Source organism: Nomascus leucogenys, chromosome 17 (genome assembly GCF_006542625.1).
Source record: "Nomascus leucogenys isolate Asia chromosome 17, Asia_NLE_v1, whole genome shotgun sequence".
In the NCBI taxonomy this organism is placed as follows: Eukaryota; Metazoa; Chordata; class Mammalia; order Primates; family Hylobatidae; genus Nomascus; species Nomascus leucogenys.
Genome location: NC_044397.1, coordinates 46,726,290 through 46,744,361, shown reverse-complemented (window position 1 = coordinate 46,744,361; position 18,072 = coordinate 46,726,290). Strand labels below are relative to the sequence as shown.

At 43.4% G+C, this 18,072-nt stretch overlaps 1 protein-coding gene and 1 pseudogene across 4 annotated transcripts in view; both read left to right on the top strand.

The window, feature by feature from the left end:
• Positions 1 to 16,674, top strand: part of TPST1 (tyrosylprotein sulfotransferase 1) — a 146,310-nt gene extending 129,636 nt beyond the window's left edge. For 2 of the 4 annotated variants that reach the window (XM_030795645.1, XM_003281782.3), the window contains 3 exons: positions 8,450 to 8,500; positions 13,316 to 13,362; positions 16,124 to 16,674. In XM_030795645.1, coding sequence (XP_030651505.1) covers positions 8,450 to 8,500; positions 13,316 to 13,361 — 97 coding nt within the window. In that variant the 3' untranslated portion in view covers position 13,362; positions 16,124 to 16,674. Of the gene's footprint in view, positions 1 to 8,449; positions 8,861 to 13,315; positions 13,363 to 16,123 lie in introns of those variants that run through there. The other 2 variants (XM_030795644.1, XM_030795643.1) reach the window with 2 other exon arrangements.
• Positions 228 to 341, top strand: LOC115831028 (annotated as a pseudogene).
• Positions 16,675 to 18,072: the final 1,398 nt, after the last annotated feature.

Here is an 18,072-nt window from a genome sequence, read left to right as displayed (position 1 = left end):
TAAACTGCAAAGAGAAAAAAGAATGAAAATGACAGAACATGGCAGGGCCTAGTGGCTCACACTGTATCTCAGGACTTCAGGAGGCCCAGGTGGGAAGATCACTTGAGACCAAGAGTTGAGGACCAGGCTGGGCAACAGAGAGAGATCTGTTGACTCCACAAAAAAGAAAAAGGAAAAGAATAGGATATCCAAAAACTGTGGGACAGTTACAAAATTATATATATTTAAGTCCTGGCTTTGGCTGAACGTAACACTAAAATTGGAACAATACCGAGAAGATTGCAGAACATGGCCCTGTGCAAGGATGATATGTAAGCATAGAAAAAACATTTCTAATTTTTTTTTTTAGATGGAGTCTCACTCTGCCACCCGAGCTGGAGTGCATGGTATGATCTTGGCTCACTGCAACCTCTGCTGCCCAGGTTCAAGGGATTCTCCTGCCTCAGCCTCCAGAGTAGCTGGGATTACAGATGCCTGCCACTGTGCCTGGCTAATTTTTGTAATTTTAGTAGAGATGGGGTTTCACCATCTTGGCCAAGCTGGTCTTGAACTCCTGACCTCGTGATCCACCCGCCTTGGCCTCCCGAAGTGCTGGGATTACAGGTGTGAGGCACCTCACCCAGCCAACATTTCTGTTTTTTTTTTTTTTTTTTTTTTTTTTAGACGGAGTCTCACTCTGTCGCCCAGGCTGGCGTGCAGTGGTGCAATCTCGGCTCACTGCAAGCTCCGCCTCCCGGGTTCACGCCATTCTCCTGCCTCAGCCTCCCTAGTAGCTGGGACTACAGGCACCTGCCACCACGTCCAGCTAATTTTTTGTACTTTTTAGTAGAGACGGGATTTCACCGTGTTAGCCAGGATGGTCTCAATCTCCTGACCTCGTGATCCGCCTGCCTCAGCCTCCCAAAGTGCTGGGATTAAAGGCGTGAGCCACCACTCCTAACCAATTTTTTTTAATTAAAAAAAATATGTCTATGTAAAATTGTATACACACAATGGGAATAACAGAGGAGAAGAGAGAAAGGAATAGAAGAACCATTTGAAGTAATAATGACTATTTTCAAAACTAAAGACAGACGCCAAACCACAAATCCAGTTTAGAAAGTTAAGAAAACAAGCAAGATAAATACCAAATGCCAGGTGCGGTGGCTCACACCTGTAATCTCAGCACTTTGGGAGCCTGAGGTTGGCAGATGACTTGAGGTCAGGAGTTCAAGACCAGCCTGGCCAACATGGTGAAACCCTGTCTCTAGTAAAAATAGAAAAATTAGTCAGGCCTGGTGGCAGGTGCCTATAATCCCAGCTACTTGGGAGGCTGAGGCAGGAGAATTGCTTGAACCTGGGAGGCAGAGGTTGCAGTGAGCTGGGTGCCACTGCACTCCAGTGTGGGCAACAGAGTGAGACTCCATCTCCAAAAAAAAAAAAAAAATGCAAGAAAGTCTGTACCTAGGCATATCATAATCAAATTGCAGAAAATCAAAGATAACATCCTGAAAAAACCTAGAGGACAAAAAACACCTTACCTATGGAGAGTGGAGTGAAATATTTCTATATTTATTATGTCTTTAATTTATTATGTTTTTAATTAATTTTTGTGGTTACCTGGTAGGTGTATATATTTATGGGGTACATGAGATATTTTGATGAGGGTATACAATATGTAATAATCACATCAGGATGAATGAGGTATCCATCACCTCAAGCATTTATTATTTTCTTGTGTTACAAACCATCTAGTTATACTCTAGTTTTTAAATATATAGTAAATTGTTGACTGCAGTCACCCTGTTGTGCTATCAAATAGTAGATTTTATTCCTTCTATCTAATAATATTTTTGTACCCATTAATTATCCCCTCCCCCACCCACCTACCCACTACCCTTCCCAGCCTTTGGTAACTGTTGTTCTACTCTCTATTTCCATGCGTTCAACTGTCTTAATTTTTAGCTCCCACAAATAAGTGAGAACATGCAAAGTTTGTCTTTCTATACCTGGCTTATTTTACTTAACATAATGACCCCCAGTTCCATCAATGTTGTTGCAGATGACAGGATCATTCTTTTTTATGGCTGAATAGTACTCCATTATATATATATATATATATATATATATAGAGAGAGAGAGAGAGAGAGAGAGAGAGAGAGAGATTTCTTTTATCATAATATGTGATATATGATATATCACATATATATATCATATTTCCTTTATCCATTTATCTGTTGATGGACACTTAGATTGATCCCAAATCTTGGCTATTGTGAATAGTGCTGCAGCAAATGTGAGAATGCAGATATCTCCCTGATTTACTGATTTCCCTTCTTTTGGGTATATTCCTAATAGTGGGATTGCTAGATCATATGGTAGTTCCATTTTTAGTTTTTTGAGGAACCTCAATACTGTTCTCCACGGTGGTTGTACTAATTTAAATTCCCACCAACAATGTACCAGGGTTCCCTTTTCTCCACATCCTCACCAGCATTCGTTATTGCCTGTCTTTTGGATAAAAGCCATTTTAACTGGGGTGAGATGATATCTCATTGTAGTTTGATGTGCATCTCCCTGATGGTCATGACATAATATTGAGTACCTTTTCATATACCTGCTTGCCATTTGTTTGTCTACTTTGGAGTAATGTCTATTCTGATCTTTTGCCCATTTTTTATTGTATTACTCGATTTTTTTATTGACTTGTTTGAGCTCTTTATCTATTCTGGTTATTAGTCTCTTGTCAAATGGATAGTTGGCAAATATTTTCTTCCATTTGGGGGATTGTCACTTCCCTTTGTTGATTGTATCCTTTGCTGCCTAGAAGTTTTTACACTTGGCGTGATCCCATTTGTCCATTTTTGCTTTGGGTGCCTGTCTTTGTGGGGTATTACTCAAGAAATCTTTGCTCAGTGCAGTGTCCTGGAGAGTTTTCCAAATGTTTTCTTTTAGTAGGTTCATAGTTTGAGGTTTTAGATTTAAGTATTTAATTCATTTTGATTTGATTTTTGTATACGGCAAGAGATAGAGGTCTAGTTTCTTTTTTTCTTTTTTTTCTTTTTCTTTTTTTCTTTTCTTTTTTTTTTTTTTTTGAGACAGGGTCACTCTGTCTCCCAGGCTGGAGTACAGTGGTGTGATCACAACTCATTGCAACCTGCACCTCCCAGGTTCAAGTAATTCTAACGCCTCAGCCTCCTGAGTAGCTGGGATTTCAGGTATATGCCACCATGCCTGGCTAATTTTTGTATTTTGAGTAGAGACGGGGTTTCACCATGTTGCCCAGGCTGGTCTCAAACTTCTGGCCTCAAGTGATCCACCGGCTTTGACTTCCTAAAGTGCTAGGATTATAGGTGTGAGCCACCATGTCCAGCAAGTATCTAGTTTCATTCTACTACATATGGATATCCAGTTTTCCAAGCACCATTTATTGAAGAGACTGTTCTTTCCCCAATGTATGTTCTTGGCACATTTGTTGGAAATGAGTTCTCTGTAGATGTCTGGATATGTTTCTGGGTTATCTGTTCTATTCCATTGGTCTGTGTGTCTATTTTTATGCCAGTACCATGCTGTTTTGGTTACTATAACTCTGTAGCATAATTTGAATTCAGGTAATGTTACTCCTCCAGTATTGTTCTTTTTGCTCAGGATAGCTTTGGTTATTCTGGATCTTTCATGGTTCCAGGTAAACTTTAGAATCGTTTTTTCTATTTCTGAGTAGAAGAATTTTATTTTATTTGTAGCTATTGTAAATGGGATTACTTTCTTGACTTCTTTTTCAGATTGTTCACTGTTGGCACATAAAAATGCTACTGATTTTTGTATGTTGATTTTGTCTCCTTCAACTTTCTGAATTTATTAGTTCTAATAGTTTTTTTGGTGGAGTCTTTTGGTTTTTCCAAATATAAGGTTATATTATCTGTAAACAAGGATAATTTGACTTCTTTCTTTCTAGTTTGGATGCCCTTTCTTTCTATTGTCTCATTGCTATAAGACAGAGTGAAATATTTAAAGTATTGAAAGAAAAACCCCACCAACCTATGGTAACTCCATGTTTCCAGTTGTTAGTGGCTTAGGCAAAACACCTTGGAGTCATTCTTGATTCTCCTTGTCCCTCACATCCCACATCCTATCTGTTAGGATATCGAGATATAATTAGAAAAAAAAATTGTAATTCTCCCCTTCTCATCACCTCTATTTCTATCTCCTTGGTCCAAGCCATCATTATCTCTTCTCTGGATTATTGCTATAGACTCCATACTACAGTCTAAACAGAGCAACTAGAATGATTGAAGTCCAATCTAGTACTACTACAGAGGCTTCCCATTTCACTACCTGTCTATGAATTACTTAATTTCTCTGTGCCTCAGTTACTTCATCTGTAAAAAGAGAATAATACCTCCTCAGGAGATTGTGTGATTTGATGAGGAGGCACTTACTTAATACCAACCTGATGCACAGAAAATAGTAAAGTTTAGCGGTTTTTTTTTTTACTATTTTAATTTCCAGTTTGCCCTTCAAATCAGAAGCTTAGTTTTGTCTTATTCTTCAGTGCTTGAGGTGGGAGGGTTTGTAGAAACATTTGGATTCTGAATACCTAGCTCATTGCTGTTAAGCAGAATCCTCCATCTTTTAGTGCCTGAAAATATTCAGATGTCCAGAAACATTGTTAACCAAAGGAAATTCCATTTCTAGCTCTGCTGTTTGTGTAGGCAATGTAGTGGGTCAGTTTTCTGCACTGTGTCGAAATTGCTTTGTCAGTGGAAAATGTTATTTTCATTGGTATTACAGTTCCTAACTTTTGAGGCATTTGTTCCCTAGAGGATACGAAAAGAAGGAAATCTCCAGACAGCTGCCCACTGATTTTTTGCTTGAGCCTTTATTTGATATTTTACCCTGACCCCTTTTGGTTTTTTCTTACATTTGTAACATCGCATACCTAGGTTTTTTTTTTTCTTCTTCATATAAGCCTTACCTATCTGGAACTGTCAGTACTAGGAAGGTACTTACAGTGTTGAATGTTGCCACTCATATTTCCTGTTATGCCTTATGCTTTTTTATAACAAGCCAAAAAGAGGAAGAAAGATTTTACCATAGATTTGCTAAAGGCAATGTAGGATGCAATGAGTGTGGTTTAATGGAAGAGCCCTGGGGTGCGGCCTCTGAGCCTTGCTCTGCCACTGACACCTGTACGACTGCCTGGGCTTGAGTTAAACCTTCTGCATAAATTCTAGCAGAAGATGCTAGCTCAGAGGAGATTCAGTATCTGAATGTCTGAGAGAGTGTGAAAATAAGAAAAGTTGGCCGGGCTCAGTGGCTCACACCTGTAATCGCAGCACTTTGGGAGGCCGAGGCAGGCCGATCACCTGAGGTCAGGAGTTCAAGACCAGCCTGACCAACATGGAGAAACCCCGTCTCTATTAAAAATACAAAAAGTAGCCAGGTGTGGTGGTGCATGCTTGTAATCCCAGCTACTCAGGAAGCTGAGGCAGGAGAAGCGCTTGAACCCGGGAGGCAGAGGTTGCGGCGAGCCAAGATCGTGCCATTGCACTCCAGCCTGGGTGACAGAGCAAAACTCCGAGCCCACTGACAAGAGAAGAGGGACTGGGGCAGACCCAACCTGAACTGGTTCTGTAAAGCAGCCAGGGCACAGACCAGAGCGGACTGTGGGCCTGAGCAGTGTATGCCCCTGGGGCCTGGAAAGTAGGGGCTGGGACTTCATTTCTTGAATAGAGGGAGAAGGAAAGACACTTGAGAATCTGGTAAAAAAAAAAACAAAAACAAACAAACAAACCCAAAACAAACAAAACATTCTAGTAGCTTCAGCCCCTCCACTGGGCATGGTGTCTTCTCGACCCACAGACAATAGGCAGGCAAAGTGGATGGAAGCGAGTGCTAACATGATACACAGCTCCCAGGGCTTAGACACTTCCCACCTCAGCAAGCTGGACCCATCCGAGCTGTGGTGTCAGGGTAGAACAAATGATTCTTTTTTTGAGATAGAGTTTCGCTCTTGTTGCCCAGGCTGGAGTGCAGTGCTGTGATGTCGGCTCACTGCAGCATCCACCTCCCAGATTCGAGCGATTCACCTGCCTCAGCCTCCTGAGTAGCTGGGATTACAGGCGCCTGCCAACACGCTCAGCTACTTTTTTGTATATTAAGTAGAGACGGGGTTTCACCATGTTGGCCAGGCTGGTCTCGAACTCCTGACGTCAGGTGATCTGCCTGCCTTCGCCTCCCAAAGTGCTGGGATTACAGGCATTAGCTACCGCGCCCGGCCAAACAAATGATTCTTATATGCAGATTCGTTAGGGAGCAGCTAAGCCAGCCCCCACTGACTGGGGGAGATGATGGTAGCTTTGAGACACTCCTAGCAGCTGCAGTTTTGTTATCCTGCACCCTGTTCACTTTCCAGGGCCACGCACCTCCACGGAAATATCTTATCTATAAGCCTGTGTCTCTACTTCAGTTTAGGCCTCCTAGACTGTAGCGGAGAACAAAAAATAAATAGGCCAAGTTTTAGGCATTGCAGGAAAAAAAGTGTGTTCATTCGCTGAGCCTCCGAAGTAATGCAGCTATATTTATAAGTGGATCAGTAAAAGGAGAAACTTTTTTAGGTTTTTAGGCCTAGGATTCAGCATTGAGATTTTCTGTGCTCTGAAGGACTATCCAGTAACTGTCCTTCCAATAACTTTCCTTAGTTTCTTATTACAATCTCGATTCCAGTGGTTATCAAACTTCTTCCTAGTGGATTGCTTTTCCACTCTTGATTGACATTACTTGTTCCCAGGTTTTTTTTTTGCTGTTGCAAACAGTGTTGAAATAAACATCTTTGTACTTAAATGATATATGTGTGTTTTAACAGTAAATTTTTAAGATTAAACCACTGACTTAATTCACTTATCGAATTTTGTTGTTGTAGTATATCACACATACAGTACACCAATCCTTATCAATAACTGATGTGTTCACAAAATGAACACATGCTCATAATCACTACTGATATCAAGACAAAATTACCAGCACCCTGGAAGCCTCTCTCAGCTTCTCTCTCTCAATCACTACCACCTCCTTCCTACCCAGGGCAAACAGTATCCTGATTGCTAATATCATTGATTTGTTTTACCTACTTAGTAGCTTTAAATTTTTTAAATGAAGATGTAGTATATTATTCTTTGGAATCTGGCTCCCCACCTCCTCATCATATGTTGAGATTCATCTGTGTTGTTGGTAATGTAGCAGAGTTCATTTTTTTGTTGCTGTATAGTATATCATTATATGCATAGACCACGTTTTTTTATTTATTCATTCTCATTGCACTGTTCTACAATGCCACCTTGCCATAAACCAAGCATCCGCATCTGAGGGGCTGTTTCTGGACCTGTCGTTCTGTTTCATCGATATGTCTATCCTTGTGCCAAAACCCTACTGTCTTACTTATGGCTATATCAGTAACTTAGCTAATGTTTAGAGCTATGTAATGTAGATAATTATAGCTGTATAATAGTAATGTATCGATATCTGGTAGAATAAGTTCTTCTACTTTGTTATTCTTTTAAAACTACGTTGACTATTCTTGGCCCTGTGTATTTCCATATAACTTTTACAATCAAGTTGAAATTACTCCCTCCCCTCCAAAAAAAAAAAGCATGCTAGAATTTTGATTGGGAATTGTTTGAGGAGAACGGCCATCTTTACTCTATTAAATCTTCCTGTCCCTGAAAGTGGTATGTCTGTTTATGTGAGTCTTTAATTTCTCTCAATAGTGTTTTATAGTTTTCTGTGTTAAGGTTTTATATATCTTTTATTGATTTACTCTTACATATTCAGTGGGCTTTTAAATGTAATAAATGGTATTTATCACAAATTTATCATAAATAATTATTCCTAATTATTGCATGTATTAGAAACATTTTGGTATATTAAAGCATAGGTCTTTAATTATAAGATTTTATGAGATTTAAGATATATATCATTTTAAGAATCACTTAATATTCAAATTCAAATCACCATGGGAATACTGGCTAAATTGAGAAAAGTAAAGTTGGATTAAATCCAGGGTTGTATCCTTGGAGAATTCAAAAGGAACCAGGAGGAGCTTGTTCCTAAACTACGGGAGTTCTGTGTTGGTTGCTTGAGAGAGATTGCCTAGGGCTTGCTTCCTCTCTCAGCTAAAGTGATTGGGATTTGGCAGTCAGGGTGTTTTTGTTTTTAGGGTACCCTGAGCCCTCTCCTAGCCAGCCTGTATTTGTGAGCACTCGGTAAACACAGAGCAGGAGGGAATTGCAGTGAATGGAGATTTCCCTTAGTCCTGCCCACTTTCTGTTCTTGAACTGACAGGCTTCTTTCTCATTCTAAACTCACCAGCAGTGGAGCAGTAAATCCAGCCATGGTCAGGCATGGCACATGTCCTGAAATGATGGGGACTGGACCTGCTGCCTTAAACTCAATGCCTGCTTTGTTTTTCCAGGTCTATAAGGGAGAATTCCAACTACCTGACTTTCTTAAAGAAAAACCACAGGTACTGTGTCTGCTTTTTCCTCCTGATGTATACTAGATTGGCTCTTGCATTTAAGTAATATTTTTAAAGAGATAATGAAATTAAAAAGAAACAAGAAAACCAAAAAGAAAAGAAGAAAAGGGATAGTGATATGTGCTGGTGGAAGAAAGATCAGCATCTGGGACTTGTTGATTTTAACAATAATTTAACACAGTCTTAATTTCAGAGAGCTCAGTGTCTCCCAAAACCAGGGAAATACTTTATTGATAACCAAATTCTGATTGCTTGAGGTCCTGCACAAGCCACCCAGTGGGTAAAGCTGCTCCAGCGTTCCAGTGCCTAATTTGAAATAAAAATGTTCAGCGACCCTCTCTGTTCCTACTCTGTGTACTGTACATCCATGCCCCTTTGACTTCTCTCATTTGGAGCCCAGAAGACTTATAAATATATATGCACACAGTCACTGGCCCTTGGGAAGGATAGCGAGAGTTTGAAGGATTAAAGCCAGCATGGTGGCTCATGCCTGTAATCCCAGCACTTTGTGAGGCCGAGGTTGGTGGATCACTTGAAGTCAGGAGTTCAAGACCAGCATGGCCAACATGGTGAAACCTCATCTCTACGGAAAATACAAAAATTAGCCGAGTATTGTAGCATTTGCCTGTAATCCCAGCTACTTGGGAGGCTAAGGGAGAATCACATGAACTGGGAGGTGGAGGTTGCTGAGCCAAGATCACACCACTGCACTACAGCCTGTGTGACAGAACGAGACTGCCTCAAAAAAAGAAAAAAATTAGGCCGGGCGCGGTGGCTCACGCCTGTAATCCCAGCACTTAGGGAGGCCGAGGCGGGCGGATCACGAGGTCAGGAGATCGAGACCATCCTGGCTAACACAGTGAAACCCCGTCTCTACTAAAAATAAGAAATTAGCCGGGCGAGATGGCGGATGCCTGTAGTCCCAGCTACTCGGGAGGCTGAGGCAGGAGAATGGCGTGAACCCCGGGGGGCGGAGTCTGCAGTGAGCCGAGATCGCACCACTGCACTCCAGCCTGGGTGACAGCGAGACTCTGTCTCAAAAAAAAAAAAAAAAAAAGAAAAAAATTAGCTAGGCATGGTGGCGAGACCTCTAGTCCCAGCTACTTGGGAGGCTGAGGCAGGAGGATCGCTTGAGCCTGGGAGGTGGAGGTTGCCATGAGTCTAGATTGTGCCACTGCACTTCAGCCTGGGTGACAGAGTGAGACCCTGTCTCAAAAATAAAAAAAATTAGGCAGATTCAGAATTTTCCCTGTAACGTCCTCTCTCACTGATTTGCATTGCAATCCTGTTTCCTGGGTTGGAAAGAAACAGGGAGTCTCGCAGCTGACATGCCTAGAGGAGCCGGGCATCCTGCCTCTGGGCATCACCTGTTATCCCCATATAGAAGTCGGAAAAAATGGACACTCATGGCCTGAGTGCAGCCGACTTCCCTTTCCAGCATGGCGAAGATGCATGTTGCCTCCAGGCTGCTGCTGTCAGTGATTAGCTTGTCAATAGGAAAAGGAGACTCAGTTCTGAACTCAGTTTCTGAAAGCATTGCAGATAGAGGTTAGTGAAGCAACAGCGCCTCACAGACTTGTGTGAAGTCCAGTTGCCTGAAGCAAGCCTGGAGTAAATGGGCTGCCCTCTCTGAGGGAAGCCATGTCTCACACCAGAGTTGAAGCCTCTTCCTTCCTGACCCTTTTCTGAAAACAGTCAGCCGCCAGTAATTGATACATATGACTTGAGTGTTTCAAAGTACTTTCAAGGCATATTCTTATTCACATATATTTACTATTCATCCATTCATTCACTTACTCACCAATTGTTTACCCAGCGTCTACTGTGGTGAGAAATTAGAGTAAGTCCTCAGGAGTCACGGGGGAAAGAAAGACCTCAAGGAGCTCCTGACTTATCCAGAAGAATCCGACCACCTCGTGCAGACAAGGCACAGAGCTCTGGGCCCAGGCTGGGCATGATGTCCCAGAAACCTGGGTAGATTCATGAACAGACTCACACCAGCTGTGGAAGTTGAAGCCAGAGAATATTCCAAGAGGCTGTCTTGAAGGAATATAAAATCCAAAAGCGCCCAGGTGCGGTGGTTCATGCCTATAATCCCAGCACTTTGGGAGGCCCAGGTGGGTGGATTGCCTGAGGTCAGGAGTTCGAGATCAGTTTAGCCAACACAGTGACACCCCGTCTCTACTAAAAATACAAAAGAATTAGCAAGACTTGGTGGCGTGCACCTGTAATCCCAGCTACTCGGGAGGCTTAGGCAGGGGAATTGCTTGAACCAGGGAGGTGGAGGTTGCACTGAGTCAATACTGCACCTCTGCACTCCAGCCTGGGTGACAGAGCGAGAGAGTCCGTCTCAAAAAAAAAAAAAAAAAAAATTCCAAAAGCTGGTTTGCATAACAAATCTGAAGAAGTCAAGAAAAGGTATTTGAGACTAAAACTAAAGGGACACCCCTGCTTCACAACATACCTAAAAATATTTCCAAGTGGATTGCACACCTAAATGTGAAAGGCAAAATAATGAAGTTGTTAGAGGATATAGAAGAGCCAGGCGTGAGGCTCACGCTTGTAATCCCAGCACTTTGGGAAGCAGGCAGATTGCTTGAGTCCAGGCATTCAAAACCAGCCTGGGAAACATAGCCAAACCTCATCTCTACTAAAAATACAAAAAATTAGCCAGGTGTGGTGCATGCCTGTAGTCCCAGCTACTTGGGAGGCTGAGGTGGGAGGATCACCTGAGCCCCCGAGGTTGAGGCTGCAATGAGCCGAGATCACACCATTGCACTGCAGCCTGGACAATCAATCCTGTCTCATAAAAACGAAGAAGATAATAGAGGAACCATCTTCATGACCATAAGAGGACAGGATTTCTTAAGCCCTAAAAAGTACTGATTATTAATTTAAAGGTGGATAATATGAACTACATTATAATTGAGGATGTTTATGTAATAAAAATCATCATAAAGAAAGTAAAATAGTGAGCCTAAGTAGGAGAACATATTTAAAACAAAGGACTCATCTGGGGCCGAGTGCAGTGACTCACACCTGTAATCCCAGCACTTCGGGAGGCCAAGGCAGGTGGATCACGAGGGCAGGAGTTTTAGACCAGCCTGGCCAACATAGTGAAACCCCATCTCTACTAAAAATACAATAAATAAATTAGCTGGGCATGTTGGTGGGTGCTTGTAATCCCAGCTACTTGGGAGGCTGAGGCAGGAGAATTGCTTGAACTCAGGAGGCAGAGGTTGAAGTGAGCCGAGAACGTGCCACTGCACTCTAGCCTGGGCAAGAGTGCGAGACTCCCTCTCAAAAAAAAAAAAAAAAAAAAAAAAAAAAAGGACTCATCTGTGGAATATAGATCATCATCATAAGGGAAATTTTTTTTAAATTGGGCAAAAAGCCTGGACAACATAGCAAGACCCTATCTCTATCAAAACATTAGCTGGGCAGGGCCAGGCGTGGTGGCTCACACCTGTAATCCCAGCACTTTGGGAGGCTGAGGCAGGCAGATCACTTGAGATTGGGAGTTCAAGACCAGCCTGGCAAACATGGCAAAACTCCATCTCTAAAAACAAATACCAAAAAAAAATTAGCCGGGCGTGGTGGCTCACACCTGTAATCCCAGCACTTTGGGAGGCTGAGGCGGGCAGGTCACTTGAGACTGGGAGTTCAAGACCAGCCTGGCAAACATGGCAAAACTCCATCTCTAAAAACAAATACCAAAAAAAAATTAGCCGGGCGTGGTGGCACACACCCGTAATCCCAGCTGCTCCCCAGGCTGAGGCAGGAGAATTGCTTGAACCCGGGAGGCAGAGGTTGCAGTGAAGCGAGATTGCACCACTGCACTCCAACCTGGGTGACAGAGCAAGACTCCATCTCAAAAAAAAAAAGAAAAAAAGGCTGAGCGTGGTGGCATACTTGGGAAGCTAAGGCAGGATGATCTGTTAAGCCCAGGCAGTGAGCTGTGATTGTGCCACTGCACTCCAGCCTGGGTTACAGAGGGAAACCTTGTCTATTAAAAAAAGAAACAAAAAATCATGCAGAAGTTCGCACACACACACAGACACACACACACGTAGAAAGGGCCCATAAGGTCTTCAGTTTAACTTCTAATGAAAATCAGCAGAAACTCATAGAACCTTCAGATTCAATAATTAGCTAGAATGGTTCATAAAACTCGGGAAAGTGTAGTACTTAACAATGACAGTTTTATAAAGGATGCAGATCAGGACCAGCCATAAGATAGAAGTAGGCCCAGAAGGGTCCTGAATGCAGAGCTTCTGCGCCTCCTCCCTATGGAATCAGGGCATGTCACCCTCCTAGCACACCCATGTGTTCACCAACTGGGAAGTGCCACTGAACTTCCACACCTAGCATTTTTATTGGGGTTTATTTATGCAGGCAAGATTTATCAAATCATCGGTCATGTGTTAGAACTCAATCTCCAGCCAACTTCCCCTCCCGAGTTGAGGTGGGCTCCAAGCCCCAGCCCCTGATCCCATGGTTGGTCTTTGTGGTGAGCAACCCCATCCTGAGTCATCTCCTAACATAAATCCAGATGTGATCCAAGGGCCTCAGAAATAACAAAGACACTCTTGTTACCCAGGAAATTCCAAGGATTCAGCATTTCCCTCCCAGGAACCAGAGGGAAAGGCCAGTCGGATTCTTGAGCATACCACAGTAGTGCACTGAGTTCATCTGAAAGTGAAGGGAGCCTGCGGGCCACCCCTGGTGTTTCAGTGGGGACAGTCACTTCTCATGCTTGACCAACTTCAAGGACATTAAAACATCTTTTCTTTCCTTCAGCAGACTGAGCAAGTGGAGTAGCAGAACCAGGAGCCTCTTCCATACATGAGGTGAGGGGACACTGGGGGACACTGCCAGGTCTATTTCCCACTCGGGCTCTTGCAGGGGGCTGGGTGGCCAAGGTGGAGAGCACAGCTCTGGAGTCCGTCTGCCGGGGTTGGAATCCTGCCTCTTCACTTTCTGTGTGGAAGCAAGCACGTTACTTCACCTCTGTGTCTTCATTTATTCATCTATGAAATGAGGATAGTATTAACAAGAGCATGGTGGTGAGAATTAATCATCATCCAAGAGCCTGGCTCATAATAAGCACACAATAGTATTGCTATTTTCATTATGAACCATGAAATATTTCAGCTGAAAGGGACCTGGAGGCCATCAAGCCCAACTCCCTGTTTGCTGATAAGGAAGCTGGTCTTGGAGGGAGCAGGTCGTTTGTCAAGACCATAGTCCAGAGGCAGGGAAACCCAGAACTCAGGAGTGGCTGTTTACTTCTGGTTACCCGTTCAGCCAGGGCCCCAGGCACCCATCCCCACCTCCAATGGCTTTCTTTGTGTGCTGGACTTGCAGATGTTTTTGCCCTACTACAATTTTTGTTTGTTTGTTTGTTTCTTGGTTGGTTTTTCAAGTTTGCCCTTGCTTGTTTTAATGTATTATGGATGGCTTATGTGAGTAACCTACATTGTCTCATTGGACTAAGCGCTACATTGTGGACAAGGCCAGCCCTGCCTTCTAAGCCCTGTTTCTGAGTACGTGGCCCTCATCAGGCACATGTCCAGGGACACCAGCTCATGCGGGGCAAAGCTGGTTTCTCAGCCCAGATTTCCAGGTGCAGCTGCTCAGAGCTCATACCCTTCTCCCAGACTTTCAGTCTCTGCTTATCCACCCAAACTTGCTTAAGATCGGTTTTGCTCCAAATGATATTGCAAAGCCTTTGATCAGTTGGAACTTGAACAGCCTTTTAAAAAAATCTGATATTGGCTGGGCACGGTGGCTCACGCCTGTAATCCCAGCACTTTGGGAGGCCAAGGTGGGCAGATCACAAGGTCAGGAGGTCGAGACCAGCCTGGCCAACACAGTGAAACCTCGTCTCTACTAAAAATACAAAAATTAGCTGGGTGTGGTGGCAGGGGCCTGTAATCCCAGCTACTTGGGAGGCTGAGGCAGGAGAATCACTTGAACCCAGGAGGCGGAGGTTGCAGTGAGCCGAAATCGTGCCATTGCACTCCAGCCTGGATGACAAGAGTGAGACTTCATCTCAAAAAAAAAAAAAAAAAAAAAATTGGCTGGGCGTGGTGGTGGGTTCGTATAGTCCCAGCTACTCGGGAGGCTGAGGCAAGAGAATTGCTTGAAGCCAGGAGGCGGAGACGTTGCAGTGAGCCGAGATTGCACCACTGCACTCTAGCCTGGGTGACAGAGCGAGTCCCAAAAATAAATAAATAAATTAATTAATAAATAAAAATAAAATCTGATATTGATAGTGATTTTTTTCTCATAGTTTACTTGCTGTTCTTTGTTTTTATTTTTACTTTATATAATGATGTATTGTGCATACTCCATACCAGGCATAAAATACCAAGCATTTTATTTGCATATATATAAGATGATATATATATAACAGATACACTAAATTATATATACATCCATATATAAAAGTGTATTCAGTTCTTACACCACTCCGGCAAGCTGGTAGTATTCCTGTTTTACTAGTGAGAAAACAGGTTGAATGTGACTTGCGGTGCGTTGATGGATTATAGACATAAGAAGCACATGGACGCTTCTCCGTCATGTCAGAATCCCAGATGGCAGCAAACTGCTAATATTGACAGGTTCTAGGATTCAGGTTTCCTTTTTGCTGAGGAGCAAATGCTGAATGTTAGTCTTATGTCCTGTGGGTCTGCATATTTAACAGCGGTTATCAGGCCTTGGCTAATTTTGTTTATACAAAATGCTTTCAAACTTCATAGGTAATCTCCCTGCCCGCCCCACCAAACACACACAAGGCCTCATTTCTTTACCAGCGTGTTGTAGTATGGACCGCATCGGCATTTGCCTCTGCAGCATTTCACCCTTGCTTGTGTGTGTAGGCTGGGAGGGGCCAACCTGTGGTGAGGAGGACTCAGGAGAACTGGGGACAGTTAGGATGGATACTATCTTTCTTATCTTTTGGGTCCCTTTGGCATTTCAATAACAAACAGTCTCTGTGTTCTCTGGAGCTTCCTTTAAAGAACCTTAGGATCCATTTCTTCACGTGAGGAGGAATCAGGGTGCTCACCCCTGGACACTTAAAGAACCTTAGGACCCATTTCTTCACATGAGGAAGAATCAGGGTGCTGACCCCTGGACACTTAAAGAACCTTAGGACCCATTTCTTCATATAAGGAGGAATCAGGGTCTTGACCCCTGGACACTTTAAGAACCTTAGGACCCATTTCTTCACACGAGGAATCATGGTGCTGACCCCTGGACATCTGATGCCCCTGACAGTGCCCCCACAGTAGCAACAATAGCAGATGACAGTAAGTTATTTAGAAATGGGCAGGAGCAGCCCTGGTTTTGGCCACCATCTGCTTGCTTTGCACCTAGCAGCTACTTGCATGCATCTGAAAGCACCAGAGTGAGGGTGCGTGTGCCTCCCAGGCAGTCTTCCTGAGGCAGCTGCTCTCAACATCCATCCTCCTGGCCCCTGACCTGCAGGAACCTCCCCAACCACCTGGCTTGTCTAGGCCTGTAGCTCGGAAGGAAGAGATGAAGACACAGGGAGAACACACCAGGACTCCACACCTGTAACCACATTCTGTTTGTTCGCCCTAGGAAAGATTGCTGCCTTTTCAGCAGAAGGGAAATTCCTAGGACTGGCTGTCCCCTGCCAAGCTTGGTGGAGCGTCTGCACCTTGGCTGCGCCACCTGTGCATTTGCCAGTTTTCTCCCACTGAGAGGATGGAGGTGTCCGCACAGCTTTGGGCCTCGTGAGGGATCTGCCTCCTGAGCAAAGAGCTCTTGATCCCGATTTCATGCACAGCCCTGCAGTAAGGAGCCCAGAAGGAACGTGTTTCCTGTTAAAACTCCTCTTGTCCTCTTTTCTTACCAGATTATGACGTTTGTTTTCAAGGAGAGGGTTTAAAAATGGGATCCTGTAAGCAGACTTGGGCAGTCTCCTTTTGAAATAGGTTGTCTGTACATGTTCTAATGTTTTGTAGAACACGTGTGCCTGTTTTAAGTGTATTGATGTGAATAATATTAAATATCTTAATTATTTAATTCATTGTATTGTTTCTGAGAAGTTGGGAAATTACCATTATACATTTACAACTTAATGACTTTTGTATTTTATTTTTCAAAATAAAAGCTTTCAGTGTGAAGCATTCTGGTATTTACATGTTTTCATTAATGTGATTTCAGAGAAGCACAGACCTTATCAGATGCTGATGTGATAAACCAAAGTGTCCTTGGTTGGCTGTATTGTAGATACTCCCCTGGAGCCACCACCTTTTTTTTGGAGGGGGTGGTGGGTAGAGGCAGGGTCTCGCTACATTCCCCAGCCTGGGCTCAAACGATCCTTCTGCCTCAGCCTCCCAAAGTACTAAAATTACAGGTGTGAGCCACGGTGTTTGGCCTGCATTACCATTTTGTAGTGAAGTTTTTTGTAATTTATTTCAGAGAGAACCTATTGCCATCCACTTTGAGAATCCTGTTCTATTTCATGCTTGCAGACTGTATTTAAGGACATGGAAGTTACTATTTATTTCCACTTGTTTTCTAGAAGCCTTTGTTATGAAACACAGGATGTCCAGATAGTAGTAATTCCCATATTGAGTGTGTTCATATATGTGCCAGGCATGAAAACCGTATATAACATGTTATCCCATCTCCGCCCCAAAACTTGTACCTATCCATTTAGGTCATATCCATATCAGTAATTGCAGAATTTTCTACTGTCACTTGAGCCAGAAACTGAAGAGTCACACTTGATTTCACCCTTTTCCTCCCTTCTTCCATTCGCATCCAAGATCTTTGATCCTACCTTCAATGTATTTCTTGGATCACAGCAGAATAAGAGTTTTTAGAATGCACATCTGGACAGGACCCTCCCCACCTGAAACATTTCAGTGGCTTCCATTTCACTTAAAAGAGTCCAGACTCCTGCCAGGGCCAGCAGGGTCCTCCTCTCCATCTCATTGCAGGCCTCCCAACCTCACCGCTTGTGCTCTAGAAGTATCTTTATTTTCAGAACATAGCAAGTTCTTCCTGTCTCTCTCTACATATCTATCTCCTCTCTCTGGAATGTTCTTCCCTTTGGCTATTTAAGATGAAGTCTTGCTCTGTCACCCAGCTGGCCTGCAGTAGCACAATCTCGGCTCACTGCAACCTCCGCCTCCTGGGTTCAAGCAATTTTCCTGCCTTAGCCTCCCGGGTAGCTGAAATTACAGGCATGTGCCACCACGCCCGGCTAATTTTTGTATGTTTAGTAGAGACAGGGTTTCACCATGTTCGCCAGGCTGGTCTTAAACTCCCAATCTCAAATGATCCTCCCTCCTCAGCCTCCCAAAGTGCTGTGATTACAGGCGTGAGCCACCGCGCCCAGCTCCCTTTGTTCTTTGTCTGATAGGCTCCTTCTCAATTCTGTGGTCTCAGTAAGCCTCACTTCCTGAGAGAGATTTTCCCTGGCCTCTTAAACTAAAAGGTAATTCTCCCGCTGCTTGCCTTCTTCATGGTCACACTTTGCAGTGTTTCTTCTGTTTGTTGCCTTTTTTATTATCTGT